This window comes from Podarcis bocagei (assembly GCF_964188305.1).
Source record: "Podarcis bocagei genome assembly, chromosome: 1".
NCBI lineage: Eukaryota > Metazoa > Chordata > Lepidosauria > Squamata > Lacertidae > Podarcis > Podarcis bocagei.
The window spans coordinates 87,438,578-87,453,326 of record NC_138125.1 but is presented as its reverse complement, the minus strand read 5'-3'; the positions used below and the strand labels follow the sequence as shown (position 1 = coordinate 87,453,326).

Sequence of the window (14,749 nt, the reverse complement as noted above, 5' to 3'; positions counted from 1 at the left end):
TCACTGCTGTTAACTTGCAGGACTATGGAACACTTCTCCAGTGCCTGGCAACTGGACCTGATGCCCCTGTGAGAAATTTCCTGTGATTGCCAGAAACACAAGCGAACACACCCATAGTTGTCATGCCAACAGGGTGACTGGCTCCTGCCTTTCCTTAATGGCCTGGTCTTTCCCTGCCTTGGCTCCAAGGCCAGTCATCCAGAGAGCCACCTAGAGTGCTAAATTGATCCCTTCCCATCCAACTCGCCCAGTCTTGGTTTCATGTGGTCAGTGAGGTTTTTAAGACTGCAGTGAAGGATTCATATGGGCACATCACTGTCCAAACCTCCCTCCCCTCCATGGATGCAAAAAAAGAGTCAGGAACTCAGGATTCCTATAAAACAAATCTCCTGATTTATACCAAATATATATATATATTCATATAAAAGAGCAAAAAACACAATTTCATTAACTATTTCCGCAAATTATAAAAAGACAAAAAATACAAACACAATTCATGTTGATCGCTGAGATGATCAAAACGTGACTGGGGTCCCGACGCAATTCAGTGGGGAACCCAGCACGGCACCCCATAGAGGGCAGGAAGGCAGATGCCGTTTAGAAACTGGCATCTTGGAATGTAGTACAATTATCTTTGGCCCAACCACCAACTGCTTGCAAAATCTGGTGTCGGGGGAGACGGAAAGAGAAAGAGATGACCAGGTTGTGTGCGGCTATGTAGAGAAGACAAGAAAGTTGTGGACATCTCATTCCTCTTTCTGCTCTCCCCCCTGTACAGTAAACCCCAACAAAAACAGTGAATGCTGCTATATAGCTGCCTATCTCTGTCCCACTAGTGCAGCCTTCGTCACCTGGAGCCTTCCAGATGTTTTGGACTATCAAACTTCCATGGCCGTGCTGGCTGGGGGCTGATGGGAGCTGGTAGTCCAAAATACATGGAAGACTCCAGGTTGATGAAGGCTAGACTAGAGAAAACATGAAAATCCCTCCTAAGAGGAGACAATCAGCAGAGGAAGAGAACAAAATAGTACCTTTACCACATGTATAAAAGTAAAAAAAATAGTGTCCCTTTTAGAACCTTTTTAAAAAAAGACACTCGCACACTCACATACATACATACATACATGGAGCTAGACTTCCAAACGTGCCCCTCAGGAGGCATGGATGAGGAGGCTTCCATCATTTCCCTTCCTTGCCTTCAACCCAACAAAAATCAGAGAACATCCTCGTCCCTCCACCCACTCTGTCCGGGCGTTTCCAAACTTCAGGCTAGGAGCAGACATTCACACACTGCCAATTCTCCACAGACACTTCCTGTTGTCATCTGTGCAGCTGCCCAGTGAGGCCCAGTACTTCAGAGGCCTGGAAAAAGGAAGGAAAAACATGTTAAGTTTCTCAGTCCAAACCTGCACTTCACAAATGTGTTTGTATCCCAAGAAGGGTGGCTGAGGTCCATCAGAGAAGAAAGCTGTGGGCTGGAGAATGGACAGTGAGCTTAGTTCAGTTCTAGCACTCAGGACCATTTCCCAGGCTTATAATTCTTTAATATTGTGTGGATGTGTTTTGTACCTGCCTCCAGGTAGTGGATCTTGGAAGTTCTAGCAAAAAAAATAGGTGTGGCTAGTTTGTCTGTTTTAGGGAATTCCCCAATTGTTCCCCAAGCGTCAAATTTCCTCACTGTTGATGCTTGCTACATCTGGATGCTAATCATCAACTTTCACTTTAATCCAGCCTATTTTCCGGTTGTCTCTCTCAAACACATTGCCACAGGGCAGCATCCTTAACCATATTGCACTTTGATGTAATCCTTCACAAGGCTCACCTCAGAACCTACAGGTGGCCGAGGGAAACCCCAGCCCTCCATTCTACACTAGCAGCTCTTTCAAGCTTAACCAGTCAGCACCAGCTAGACGGCATCATGATTCTGGCTCTTCCAGGCTGCAACAGACAGCCTTCGCTGGCATCCTAGGAAAGCCTAACCCAGGCTTCACTTACCAGTCGGTCGCTCACAGGCTGTGCCTTCCTTCTCATGTGCTGAGTTGAGGCGGTTCTGTTCTGCAGCCAGCCCGTTGGACTCGGGGCTGCTACTACGAGAGGGGCTGGCCGTGTCCTCCGGCTGCAGGTGGAAGGCCATTTCTAGGTGCTCCTGTGCCATCCGGAGGTGTTTGCGCAGTCGCTCCAACTCATGGCTCGGGACGGTCGGTGCGACAGCATAGCGGTCGGCAGCCAGCCCAGCCAAGCTCTCTCCACCGTAGCCCAACTTGTCCTTGGCTACCTGTCTCTTGGAGGTCTCCTTCTTGAGAGAATGGTAGGTCGGGGGTGCACTGGGATGCTTCTGGACATACTGAGACCTGGGGGGGTCACCACCGTCCTTATTATCAAAGCCACGTAGGGCATCCCGAATCCCGCCAAAGCCCAGGTGAAACAGCTCACAGACGTTGAGCAGGAGACAAAGGCAGCTCACGGCGTACATGATGAGGAGGAAGATGGTTTTCTCCGTAGGGCGGGAGACAAAGCAATCCACTGTGTGAGGGCAGGGGCTGCGGGTGCAGACGTACGAGGGCATCACCTCGAAGCGGTACAGCACATACTGCCCCAGCAAGAAGCCCACCTCAAACACCGAGCGGCACAGCAGCTGTAGCACGTACGCAGTCATCAGCCCGTCCTTCTTGATGCGCCGGCGGCCATCGTGCTTCTGGCTGTCGGGCTCCTTCACCTCCCTCTCGGGCTCCACCTCCTCAAAGATCATGGGGTCCTCCTCACCATTGTCCTCAGCCTCCTCGTAGTCACGGCCTGCGCCGCGGTGCACCACGGGGGCGCGGCTTTTCCGAGGCGGCTGGCGCGAGAGGCGGTGCAACGCAAAGCCCAGGTACATCACTGAGGGCGTGGCTATCATGATGATCTGGAAGATCCAGAAGCGGACGTGCGAAAGGGGGGCAAAGGCGTCGTAGCAGACGTTTTCACAGCCCGGCTGCTGCGTGTTACACACGAACTTACTCTGCTCATCGTAATAGATGGACTCGCCGCCCACCGCCGTCAGGACAATGCGGAAGACAATCAGCACAGTCAGCCACACCTTCCCCACAAAGGTCGAGTGCTGGTTGATCTCCTCAAGGAGGCGGGTGAGGAAACTCCAGCTCATCTTGGCTCAGCACACACCTGCAGTCAACAAGCACAGTAGGCAGAAGGTTAAACTGAAGTAATTTCATCCGATTTCCCCACAAGCTTCCAAGTGAACTCCCCAAGACCCCACAAGGAGGAACGCACAGTCCCCAGTCCCACAAGATGTCTAAGTTTTTTGTGTGTTTTTTTTAAAGTGAAGTCATGGGAGGGAATCACTATTTCTGGTGGTGATGAGAATTGGAAATTTTTGGGGAAACTAACAGAAATTATTATAACTTGGTGGATTAAAGTGTCCTGTTATATTTGGGAAATGTATCTACATGAAAACCACATCATGTCAATTAAACAATAAATAATACATCCCTGAAAACATTGCCATCTCAAAACAAATTTTCTAGTAAGGATCAGTTCCAGACAAATCTAAAGCTTCCTATTCTCAACTTTCATTTTTATCCCCATGGACTTCAGAAAGTTTGCATGGATTGGGCGGGGGGGGGGGACCCTCCTACTGTTTCACTTGTTAGCTTGTTTCTTGACCTGGCACATACCGGTATTTTCTCAAAGACAAATCAAGTTTTGTGTTTTTTTAAAAAAAATAAATAACAGCCATAGCCCTTTGCAAACACTCTTCATTCTAAAAGAGAAAAAATATATTAAGGGTTATTGTCAATTTTTCCACTTAAAAATTGATAAAATCCTCAGGCAGGGGAGAAATGGGGGTTCCCTCCCATTTTCCCATGTAATTATGTAAGAATGAGCTCCACAAAAACCCCGGAGCAGGCGTGAATCATAGCTTAATTCCACTCACTTTCCACTCACTACATAATGACTTGGCTTTTGCCATCATACCCATGGTGACCTCCAACTGATAATCACATAGCACCTACAAAAAGCAACAACTGAGGACCACTTAAGAAACCACTCTTTTAAAGATGTAGATGCCAACTATTTTATGTATATACATACCCAGCATGTGTGCAACAAATACATACTTGTAAACACATGGATCATACAGGTAAACAGGCAAGAGAACTCAAGTTTGGCGATGGGTTCTTGCCACGTTTAAATACATACACTTCCTGCTTACTGTTAGAAAGCCAACCAGTGACTCACAGCCCAATCTTTCCATACCCAAAAAGCACAACGCAAGTTTCTAAGACACTTGATACTCCCCCTCCCATGTCCGGAGTCAACTCAGGGCCAAACTAGACTCATGTCCGAGAAGCGTGAATGCATCTCCCAAACAATTTTTTTGTGTGTGTGCTTGGCCAAAAGCAGCCACAGGGGAGACCATTTAGATTTGAAATCCAATATAGGCAGAGGGAGGGAATAAGCCTTTCCCTACACTGTGGTCTTGATCCAAACCACTCACCGCTAGAACCATTAGCTGGAAAAGTAAAATGCAGTGCCTGTATGTTCCACCATGGGGTGGGTGGGTGTGTACTCACAAAATTGCCCCCCCCCCTTTTTAGCCCTACCTTATATAAAGTGATGAATTTTACAGCTTGCTGACATCACATTTCCTTTGACCCTCCTCCTGAGAGGAAACCCAATTCTGCTTGACTCATTTCATACACATATTATAACAATGACGCGCGCACACACACAGTGACAAAGCTGAATGGAGATGAGGGCTGGCATGGGATACGAAGCCAAGTATCTGCCTATACTACTCATGGGGAGGGTTGTCTCCCCTGTCTCCTAAGAACACTCCCTGCTGTCAACTTAGCCCTGAGATCAGTGCAGGAGATTTGGCAGAGCAGCTGCTTCTGGGAGTCAACTCAAGAGGCTTGCCTCAACCTTTGGATGGATGCCACGTCCTGGTGCGCCTGGGGCGGGTGTGACGCCCCAATGCTCACATACAATAAGCATCCTGGAGTAAAGGAGGCACCCCAGCCAGCCCCAGGGTAGAAGTTTGTGCTATGCTCAGCTTCTCCAGGGCAAAAGTTTAAGGGTGCTCAATCACCTCTGCTTCCTGTTCCCATCACCATGCCAGGGCTTAGCTAGCGAGGTCCTCCTCCCTCTCTTAGCTGTTTGAACAGTACATGCACAACACACCCAAAGGTGCTGAGGCTAAAGTCATGCAAAGAGAAGCAAAGTGTTTTATTTCTCCAGCATTCACACGCATGCTGTAAGCAGGGGAATAGAATATTGTTTTCCCTCCCAAGCAGAAGATTGCATCAGTGATGCCGACAAGGGAATGAAGATTCCCACCCACCCACTTTGCTCTGCTTCCTACACCTGCTATCTCCATTCAGAGGTGGGTATCACTGGAAGGAAAAAAGCAGAAGCTACTCCAATAGCCTTCTTCTAACATATGTGGCAGGCGTTTGTTGTGATCTAGGAAATAGCCTGTAATACCCAATTTTGAGCTGTAAGTGTAACGCTTCTTAATTAAACCACCAGTACTTTAAAAGTTGTTAGAACTGCAACCTGCAGAACAGCCTTGTGGGGGCAGACATCCTTCTCAGTTATCCCCAAAGGTGTTCTCTGAACATAGTAAAGAGTTCAAAAACCATGATTGCCACAAGTAGGAACATGGGGAAGAAAAGTTTCATTGGTTTTCTTTTTCTGCAGGATATTTCCCATTCCCCAACTTCATTAGTAGCAATAACTCAATGTGAACTGGAAATAAATATTAGGAAACCATGGCAATTTCAAGGTTTTTAGCAGGTGTTTACAAGGGAAACAAAACATGCTACATCAGATCACTTCCTAGCATATCAGAAAATTTTCCAAGCCAAATTGAAAATTTCCTAATGCAAATTCCCCTAATTTTCATAGGTTTTCCCAGAACTTTTTCCAGCTCACAATTTTCACTGACCACAAGCATTGGTTTGTTTTCTACTCACATAAAGGAGAAAATGGTTATTTGCACACAAGCATCTTGTACTCAGTTGACTAAACTGACATAAAAAAGACATGAGAAACAGCCACTACGTGTGCACTGTAAAGCAGTTTTAGAGCACCAGTCTGGACAGTTACTTCAGTTTAACAACCTTACTCAATCTCCAACCTGCCTGACACACACACTTCAGAGCCTGATAAACTTTAAAGGAGACCTGTGCTCAAGGGAACGCTGCCATCAAGTCAATTCTTTGCAGCTGAGAGGACTGAATACTTTGCAGGATCGGAAGGTCCACACCCTAGGGAAGGTGGTATGCAATTATCACAGGTGAAAGCAGCCTAGACCAGTCTTTTTCAACGTGGAGCCCTCCAGATCTTGGAGACTACAAATCCCATCAGCCCCAACCAGCTAGACAGTTTATGAAAGATTTTCACCCTTTTCTCTAAAACTACCTCTTTATTCGCATTCCCAGCTAACGGCAGAATGCCACAAGGGAGGGCACAGTACACTCACAACTTACACACATTTAACTTGTGCACATTCTGTTTTATGCGTGAAGCAAAAAACCAACAAAAAACCATATTTTTAAAAGGGAGTAGAAAGGGGGCAGATGTCTCAAAAAGAACTTGGCCAATCCCACCGTCACTGCACCTAATGTGTTTTGACTATGCACAATTTCGGCTGTAGGCACTATCCCAGGAAAATCCCCACTCCTTGAGGGCTTACTGTGGTAATCTTAAAACTGAATGGGGCAGCCTAATCTCTCTCTCTCTCTCTCTCTCTCTCTCTCTCTCTCTCTCTCTGTGTGTGTGTGTGTGTGTGTGTTTTGGAGGAGTGATGTAATAGTTGTGCTAGCAGACCTCACCTTACCCATTCAAAGGTTTGGAAATAAATTCACAAAAATTACTAATCCATATGCTCTTCTAGCCTTTCCCTCCCATGTAAGGATATTTCTGGCACAACATACTGAAATGGGGGTGGGGGTGGGGTGGAGGACAATTTTCTTCCAACTTACAAAGGCTCCCTTATCTGGTTTCGAGAATGCCATAGGTGACAGAAATTTACAAGTCTGTATTCAAAGGGAGTGATAAGAGCAGTTAGAAGGCATGCTAGGAGAATGGGGGATTTACTTCATTCTTCTGGGTTGGTTGGTTCATTTCAATTCTATTCTGTAATGCAATGTGAGTAGCAATGCAACTGAGCAATCAGGAAAAAAGTTTTGCTTCCTAATACCATAGAAGTTATTTATTTCTAATATGCCATTTTTGACTTGTGTTATAAGAATTCTAAGGTCTCAAATATAGAATGGTCATAAATGTATAAGGCAAACAAATACATAAGTATACAAACCACGTGTCTGAAATAGTACAGGAGAGCAATCCTGAAGCCATGTTGACTCTCCCAAATTGACCTCAAATATTTCTCTGTGAGGAAGGAAATGGGGAAAGCTTTCCAATTGACTTTCGGCTGTAGGGCTTACACATTCCTGCAAATACAGTCTGGCAAGTATCTGTTAAACTGAGTAAACTATCAATATATTTAGGAACTAAAGTATTTACTATCTCAAAGAAATGGCCAGGCTACCCAGAAAATGCAATGAAGCAAGGCATTATCAGGTATCCTGGCAGACAGGAGAGAAGCAACACTCTCAAATTTCTGCTGTAGAACGCCTGCTTCTGTGATGTATGAATGATGGGGTTGGGGGGGGGGTCTTGCAGTACAGGGTGGGCAATTTCAAAAGTCTTTATAGGGCCTTAGGCACCATTTTTCTATGGATCTTGCCTCCATCCATTCCTCTCTGACCAGTCATGGACTTAGGGGACTCAGTCCCTTGGGGAGTTAGGCAGCAAAAGCCAAACTCCCTATTTTTTCTATAACACTTGTCAGAGAGATAACCACAAAGCTCAATTACACACTAGTTTTGGCACCTCTACAAACAGTGCAAAAGTTGTGGAACTCCTTTGAATTGGAAACAAGACTGCCCCCATCATTACCTGCATTTTGCTGCCAAATAAACGAGTTTTTCTTCTAACAAACACTGAAAGGGCGGCTTAGCTAAGAACTGCTTATTCATTGTGGTTGTATACACTGAAGTTAAAATTTTTATGCCTATATATTTATTAGTTGTATATCTCTCTCTCCTAAAATTTATACACTGCTACTTTTTTTAAACCCTCAAAGAGGTTTACAAAAAGATAAGACAATAAAACAAAGGAAAAAATAAAACTCTACCTTAAAACATACAAAATTTAAAATACTACACACACACACTACTATATTTTACAGGTATTGTGCCCCACTCTGGGATCCTTTTTGTGATGAAGTAAGCTTTATTATATAATACATAAATAATGATGGACTAATGCTACCAGAACTCCAGGCAAACAGAGCACCAGGATTGCCTTTTGCTTACAGTTACAATTTTCAACACTGGCCATGTGCTTGGAGACCACATGCAGCACAAATCAGGGAGCCAAGCTGACTTTGATGCTACTCAAAGGAGAATGGACAATGGAGAAATTCACAGGAATTCCCTACCAAAGAAGAGTCAAGCTAGACAAATCCCTTGTTGGGAGTTGGTTGTTTGGGTCTATGTCCACCCCTCCATGTTACACTCCGACCAATACCAAGCCTGTTCCTTTCAAAGGACTACTGACCACAAGACTACTTGGCACAAATGTGTGTTTACCAGCAAAGGAGCATTTCCTGGGTAAATGGGACAAATATCAGCTGCCCAACGAGCACACCTGAATAGAGCATATGCTTGAGCACATAGGGCACTTTAAAATATCATGGCCAGCCCTAGACCCCGGGGTGTGTTATCCCTCCTTCAGTTAAGTACTGTACTTCTGTCCCTGTATTATGCCTCAAAATCCAACTTTTGCCTCAAAGGGGGCAACTGGAACAAAAAATGCGAGTCTGTACAAGCCCGCACGGCTTTATGTAGATGCCCCCTTGGCTCAAAACTCTTCCACTTCGCTAATCTGGGGCATATGCCCCAAATCACTCAACACGGTCCTCGCTGTACACACAACCAGGGCGACCTGAAAATGGACCCCCTCTACATTTTTTGTCTTGTTGGGGTGGAGGGGTGGGCTTCTAACCATTATTATGGGTATACCATATAAATCACGGCGCGGTTAATTAATCCGCAATCAAGACAGAGTGCTCTTGCGGGCAGCGCAGCGATAAGCTATCGGTGCCCGGAACAATGGGCAGCTCCGGGAGTAAAAAAGATAGCATTACCTATCACAAAGAAACCAAATTCCTCGAAATGCATAACGTGAGAATCTACTCTTAGCTCTTCCTCCCTCGCAGGGGCTTGCCTGGAAAACGCTCACATCCATAAGCTTAGGAATGGGAGGGAAGGCCATGAAGCGAGGATGCCTGCCCTCCTGGCTCTGCGAAACCCTTCGTGTGGCCCCCTCAAATTACAGCTGCCCCCCACCCCAAGTCAGTCACCCAATCACCGAGCCATTTCTCCATGAGCTTCAGAGGGTTTCCGAAGGCTCCACACGACCTGGCGGAGCTCGCCGGGGAAGACGCGCGCCCAAGGGGACAAGGCAAAAGAGCCCCCAGCCCCAAGCAGCCTCCCCGCCACCCCAGTCCCTCCTCACTTACTGTACTCTCGTCCGGCGGAGCTCACAAAAGACTCCCGCCCCGCTGCACTCGCTCTTCTCCCGCCCGTCCGAACAAAGGGGCCCCAGACCGTCGCCGCCCCCCGCCCCCTTCGGCCACGCCTTGGGAGGGACCCCCGCCCCTTTCCCCTCCTCCTCCTCCTCCTCCTCCTCCCGCCTCCCTGCCGGGGGGAAAAACCCAACGCTGACTACTGTAAAGAGAGACTGGGGACGGCGGGCAAAAAGCCCGCGTGTCCGAACGTGTGCGTTACACGTCGACACCCATTCTCCTCCCCGGCTGGGAGCGAGGCGGCACACGGTCCGCCCGCCTGCCTTTCTCCTTTCTCCTGCTGGTGGCACGGAGGAAAACAAACTTTCAGCGCTAGGAGTAGGTCTTCCGAGTTTGGCGGAGCCAAGAGAGAGAAAGACACGGATCCGTGGCCCGATCCCAGGCACGTGTTTTCTCGGGAGAAAACTCCGCTTACTTCATATATTCGTAGAATCCCTGCAGTGGAACTTAAATTCCAAGGAGCACGGGAACATTAAGAGATGGGATATCCCTGGATGTGAATCATACCAGCCGCTCGCCGGTACGGACTAAATGATTAAACTTGGGCGGGCGTCACAGGACGAGGAGTCATTGCAACAATCAGTGAAAGTCCTCCCGAGACATTAATCAGAGGAAATTCGTCTATCATCGTCGTCAAAATGCTTGTATGGTTTGGGCGTCTGTCGGGGGTTCCCCCCACGCCCCGCAAAGCCTTAGGAATCTCTTTCCACTTTAAAAAAAGAGAAAAAAGCACAGTAAAGTAGTGCGGCTCAGGCCTTTTGCTCCCCACCCTCCCCGATTCATTGGTTTGCTTGCCGCCCATTACATTTCCTTACTGCTTAGGCAGAGGCGATCCCTTTTGGATTGCGCGCTGCCCTATCGATTGACGCCTCGCATCTTATAGGGGTGGAACGTGCGCCAAGCTACTGCTTGGAATTTAGTGATGTGGTCGGGCCTTGAACCTCTTCGCCTGCCTGCTTCCCTGGCGCAGCGGGAAGGGAAAATGAGAGCACCCAAAACCCGGTCTGGGTTGCTTGCAACGGTTAATTTGAGGCGGGGTTCAGTCCCCACCCTATTCCAAATGCAAAGTTTGGTTCTGAAATGTATAACAATAAAAATGCCTCTCTCTAGCCACGTACAGAGTGCATCCTACCAGCACTGCATACCTGCAGCTGCTCAGATCCATGCATCTAGGGTCAGAGGGCTAGCATTTCAAACAGATTTGAACTCCCAGACCTAACCCCCCCTCCACTTTGTAAATTGACCGCTGGTTACTTAAGTGTTACTCACCCCTCAGACAGCCTGGAAATTAAAAGTAATTTATCAACATTCCCTCAAATAAATCCATCTAACACCTTCCTCAAAGGGGCCACAGATTAAGAAACATGAGGGAGCCTGATGGTGTGACTCTTACACCTTAGTAACCCGTAAAACCTGATGTCCAAGGTCACAAGCAACTTCTGGGGACTCGTGGTGACACAATTATGTGGGCCCAAAGAAACAAGCCTGTGTGGTCAGGGCCTCATGTTATCTCCATAAACTCCAAAGGATACCAAGGCACTCCACTCAACTCACATAGAGGCCCCTGGGTGCAGTCCCCTAGCTTTCATTTGGTATAAGGCCTTGCACTTCTGCAAGCAAGGCCATTACATAAGGACGGTGAAATTGAGAAGTTAGGTCTAGAGCAAGTTCACTTCTGCAAGATACTCCCTTTGAATAGCAGCACACAAGCAAAAACCATCTGTCAGCCGAAAAGGCATGCCTGCCTTGCATCAATGGTTAAACCATGTGCATGTTGACTCAGATGCATGTTACCCAAGTCCACTATAGCTGACTCCGAAATAAGTTTGCATGAGCATGCAATAACTTTGACTTATTTTTCTCCTCTGCCCCTGCAAGACCCTGAGAAAGTGTACTATGCAATCTAGAACACTAAATTGTTCACTGAGATTCTACAGTTTTCATTACCGTGCCCCTTGCATGCATGTTCAAAGACTGCCTTCTCCCCTCCCCCAGTGCAAGCTGACATATTTCAAATTCAAAGCTCTACGGACCAGTTTGTAAACATTAGCAATTTCCACATAAGTCTGTAAAACTGTTAAAACTATTGCCTCACAGTGGCCTGGAAAAGTACAGAGCTAAAAAAGAGACAAGATAAAACTAAAATTATGCTCAACTGAACTGCTTGACAGTGGGATGGACTCCCTCAGGATATTGTTGGCTCTCTTTCATTGGAGCTTTTTAAGTAGAGGTTGGATGGCCATCTGTCATGGATGCTTTAGCTGAGATTCTTGCAATACAGGCGGTTGGACTAGATGACCCGTAGAGGCGCCCTTCTGACTACGATTCTATGAATATGTGAAGGTCCCCTTCATTCACACTTGAACACAACACTGACCTAGAACATGGCTATGGCAGTAACCACTGCAGTAAAAGCACTTGATTATTTAATGGGCTTATAACACCAAGGTTGACCCCACTTTTTGATGAAACTAGCTGAGAAGCAGGGGCAGAAACGGCTCTTTACATGCAGCAATCCTAAACACAGTGCAATGAGATTTACTCTACAATAAGATTAGAGCTGCATAAAATTATGTATGGGATGAAAAAAACGGACAGAAGTTGTTGTTTTTCTTCTTTTTCATGCTAGAACCCAAAGCCACCCAGTGAAGCTGAATGCTGTGAGATTCAGGGCAACCAAAAGAGAATGCTTCTAATCAGACTTTCGAATTTGCTACCATGAGGGGATTAGACAAGTTATTGGAGGATAAGTATCAATGACTATTAGGAATGACAGGTATGTAGTTACCCTCAGTATCAGAAGTGGTAAACCCCTCCACACCAAGCTGCTGGGGTACAAGAGTGGAAGAGAACTATTGCACTCGGGCCTTGCTTGCAAGATGCCCCTAAGCATTTGGTTGGCCACTGTGAGAATAAGATACTAGTATAGATAGCCGTTGATGTGATCACTTGGTGGTGTGTTTTGTTTTGTTTAATCTTACAGAATTAAGCTGCCAGTATAGAGATCTTTAATTTTATTTCCATGCCTTGATTTTTGATGTATTTTATTTGTTTTGTACTTGTGAACTTTTAGCTATATTTTCAGATGATTTGATTTGGGGTAGGGAGGACATTCAACAGTACAGTATTCCTTCCACTGTAGTGGCGTGCTCTGGTCCATGGGGTCATGAAGAGTCAGACATGACTAAACAACAACAACTCTTTCCACAGTTGTTGTTGTTGTTTAGTCGTTTAGTTGTGTCCGACTCTTCGTGACCCCATGGACCAGAGCACGCCAGGCACTCCTGTCTTCTACTGCCTCCCGAATTTTGGTCAAACTCATGTTGGTAGTTTCGAGAACACTGTCCAACTATCTCGTCCTCTGTCGTCCCCTTCTCCTTGTGCACTCCATCTTTACCAACATCATGGTCTTTTCCAGGGAGTCTTCTCTTCTTATGAGGTGGCCAAAGTATTGGAGCCTCAGCTTCCGGATCTGGCCTTCCAGTGAGCATTCTGGGCTGATTTTCTTCCACAGTATCCTGCAGCTATTTGAGACAATAGGCCTGATATCTTCTTTGACACCAGATTATTCTCCTCCCTTCTCCTTTTTCCATCCATTTGTGTTTCGTTATTTAAATTAAAAAATCCCTTCCAGTAGCACCTTAAAGACCAACTAAGTTAGTTATTGGTATGAGCTTTCGTGTGCATGCACACTTCTTCAGATACACAGAATCTTATTTAAATTGTTATTGTTATTTAAATTAAAACCCAGGAGCGGGTTTTAATGTTATCACTGCAAGGCTTCCTGCTCTCCTAGTTGCTAAGGAAAGCAAACAACAATAAAACAGTAGTAGATAGGTAGCCGTGTTGGTCTTACCAAGAACTAACTTAGCTGGTCTTTAAGGTGCTACTGGAAGGAATTTTTTTATTTTAACAATAAAATAGTCACAGCTCATGATAGTTAAATGCCTGCAGCTATGCTTGCCACACCAAGGGACAGGTTACTGCAAAAAAAACCTTCTTGATATAATAGGCAATAGTCATTGCCTTTCCTATGAGATATTCAGAGCTTAAGTATTTGTAAGCTGTGGAAACAAAACAAGACCACTGTTGAATATTTCTACCCTTTACAATCATTCTGTTGCCCTTGGGAAGATTTATGCATTACCTGAACCTATAATGAAAGTTATAAACCAGACATTGGCTAGAATGCACATTCAATTCTAAAAAGGCTTTTTTCTGTTTTCTACACTACATTCACATGTACGCACAAATAGTACAGGCAAATCTGAAAGCAATCTTTCCAGCAATGTGCCACTTTCTATTTTGTTTTTATGCTAGGGACAAATTGCCCCTAAATTCTAAAAGGGTAGTTAGGTCCAACCTGCAGACATAAAACAAACCCAGCATGGCTTATTATAAAATTATTTTCCTTTATTTGTGGCATGGAGTTATGGGTAACAGCCCTTCTTCATTAAATCTCCCCCCCACCCTTGCTTCAATTTCCATTCTATTCAAATAACAGAAAATGTTCTATTTCTGACCCGTTTATTTGAGCATTAAAATAGGTAATGTAAACACCTTGTTAAAGGGTTAAGGTTTTTCTTTGATGAAGCCTTGTGCAGAGGTGCCGTCTAGCGCCCAAGATTTGGGGTGGGTGGGTGCGTGACATCATAAGTGCGGTTTGAGGATGTCATTATTTGAACCCAATACATTTTGTATGCAAAACATATGCTCCACTAGAAGATAGTAATAGTACAAATAAAAATAAATAATACATTGAGCGCTCCACACAGCTTTGGTTATATCATTGTTTGCAGGTAGCGACTAGAAATAGAAAAATGGAAAAACCAGTTGCTATCAGAAACAGGATACTGGGCTAACAGATCTTTTATCTAATCCCATTAGGTGACAACAAAGTACAGTGGTACCTCGGGTTAGCTAAAGTGATGCTTCAGGTTAAGAACAGTTTCAGGTTAAGAATGGACCTCCAGAACGAATTAAGTACGTAACCCGAGGTACCACTGTAAATCATGTTCAGAGTAGGCCCATTTAAATCAATTGCGTTTATTTTATTTATTTAAGTCTATGACAAATGTTGGCTATCACCTA

At 45.5% G+C, this 14,749-nt stretch overlaps 1 protein-coding gene across 2 annotated transcripts; it reads right to left on the bottom strand.

Annotated features, from left to right (window-relative positions):
* Positions 1 to 370: 370 nt before the first annotated feature.
* On the bottom strand, positions 371 to 10,586 carry LOC308574027 (gap junction gamma-1 protein-like). Of its 2 annotated transcripts, none has more exons than XM_081171489.1 (3): positions 10,474 to 10,586; positions 1,996 to 3,159; positions 371 to 1,362 (listed from the first exon to the last, which is right to left on the bottom strand). In XM_081171489.1, the coding sequence occupies exons 2-3, from the start codon at positions 3,140 to 3,142 to the stop codon at positions 1,355 to 1,357; spliced, it is 1,155 nt and encodes a 384-aa protein (XP_081027615.1). In that variant the 5' UTR covers positions 3,143 to 3,159; positions 10,474 to 10,586; the 3' UTR covers positions 371 to 1,354. The 2 variants fall into 2 exon arrangements, with proteins under 2 accessions (XP_081027615.1, XP_081027614.1); XM_081171488.1 differs by lacking the exon at positions 10,474 to 10,586 and adding an exon at positions 9,593 to 9,689.
* Between the last annotated feature and the right edge of the window lie 4,163 nt (positions 10,587 to 14,749).

Excerpts from the sequence above, each read along its gene's own strand:
- LOC308574027 (XM_081171489.1), bottom strand. The coding sequence starts at position 3,142 with ATGAGCTGGAGTTTCCTCACCCGCCTCCTTGAGGAGATCAACCAGCAC.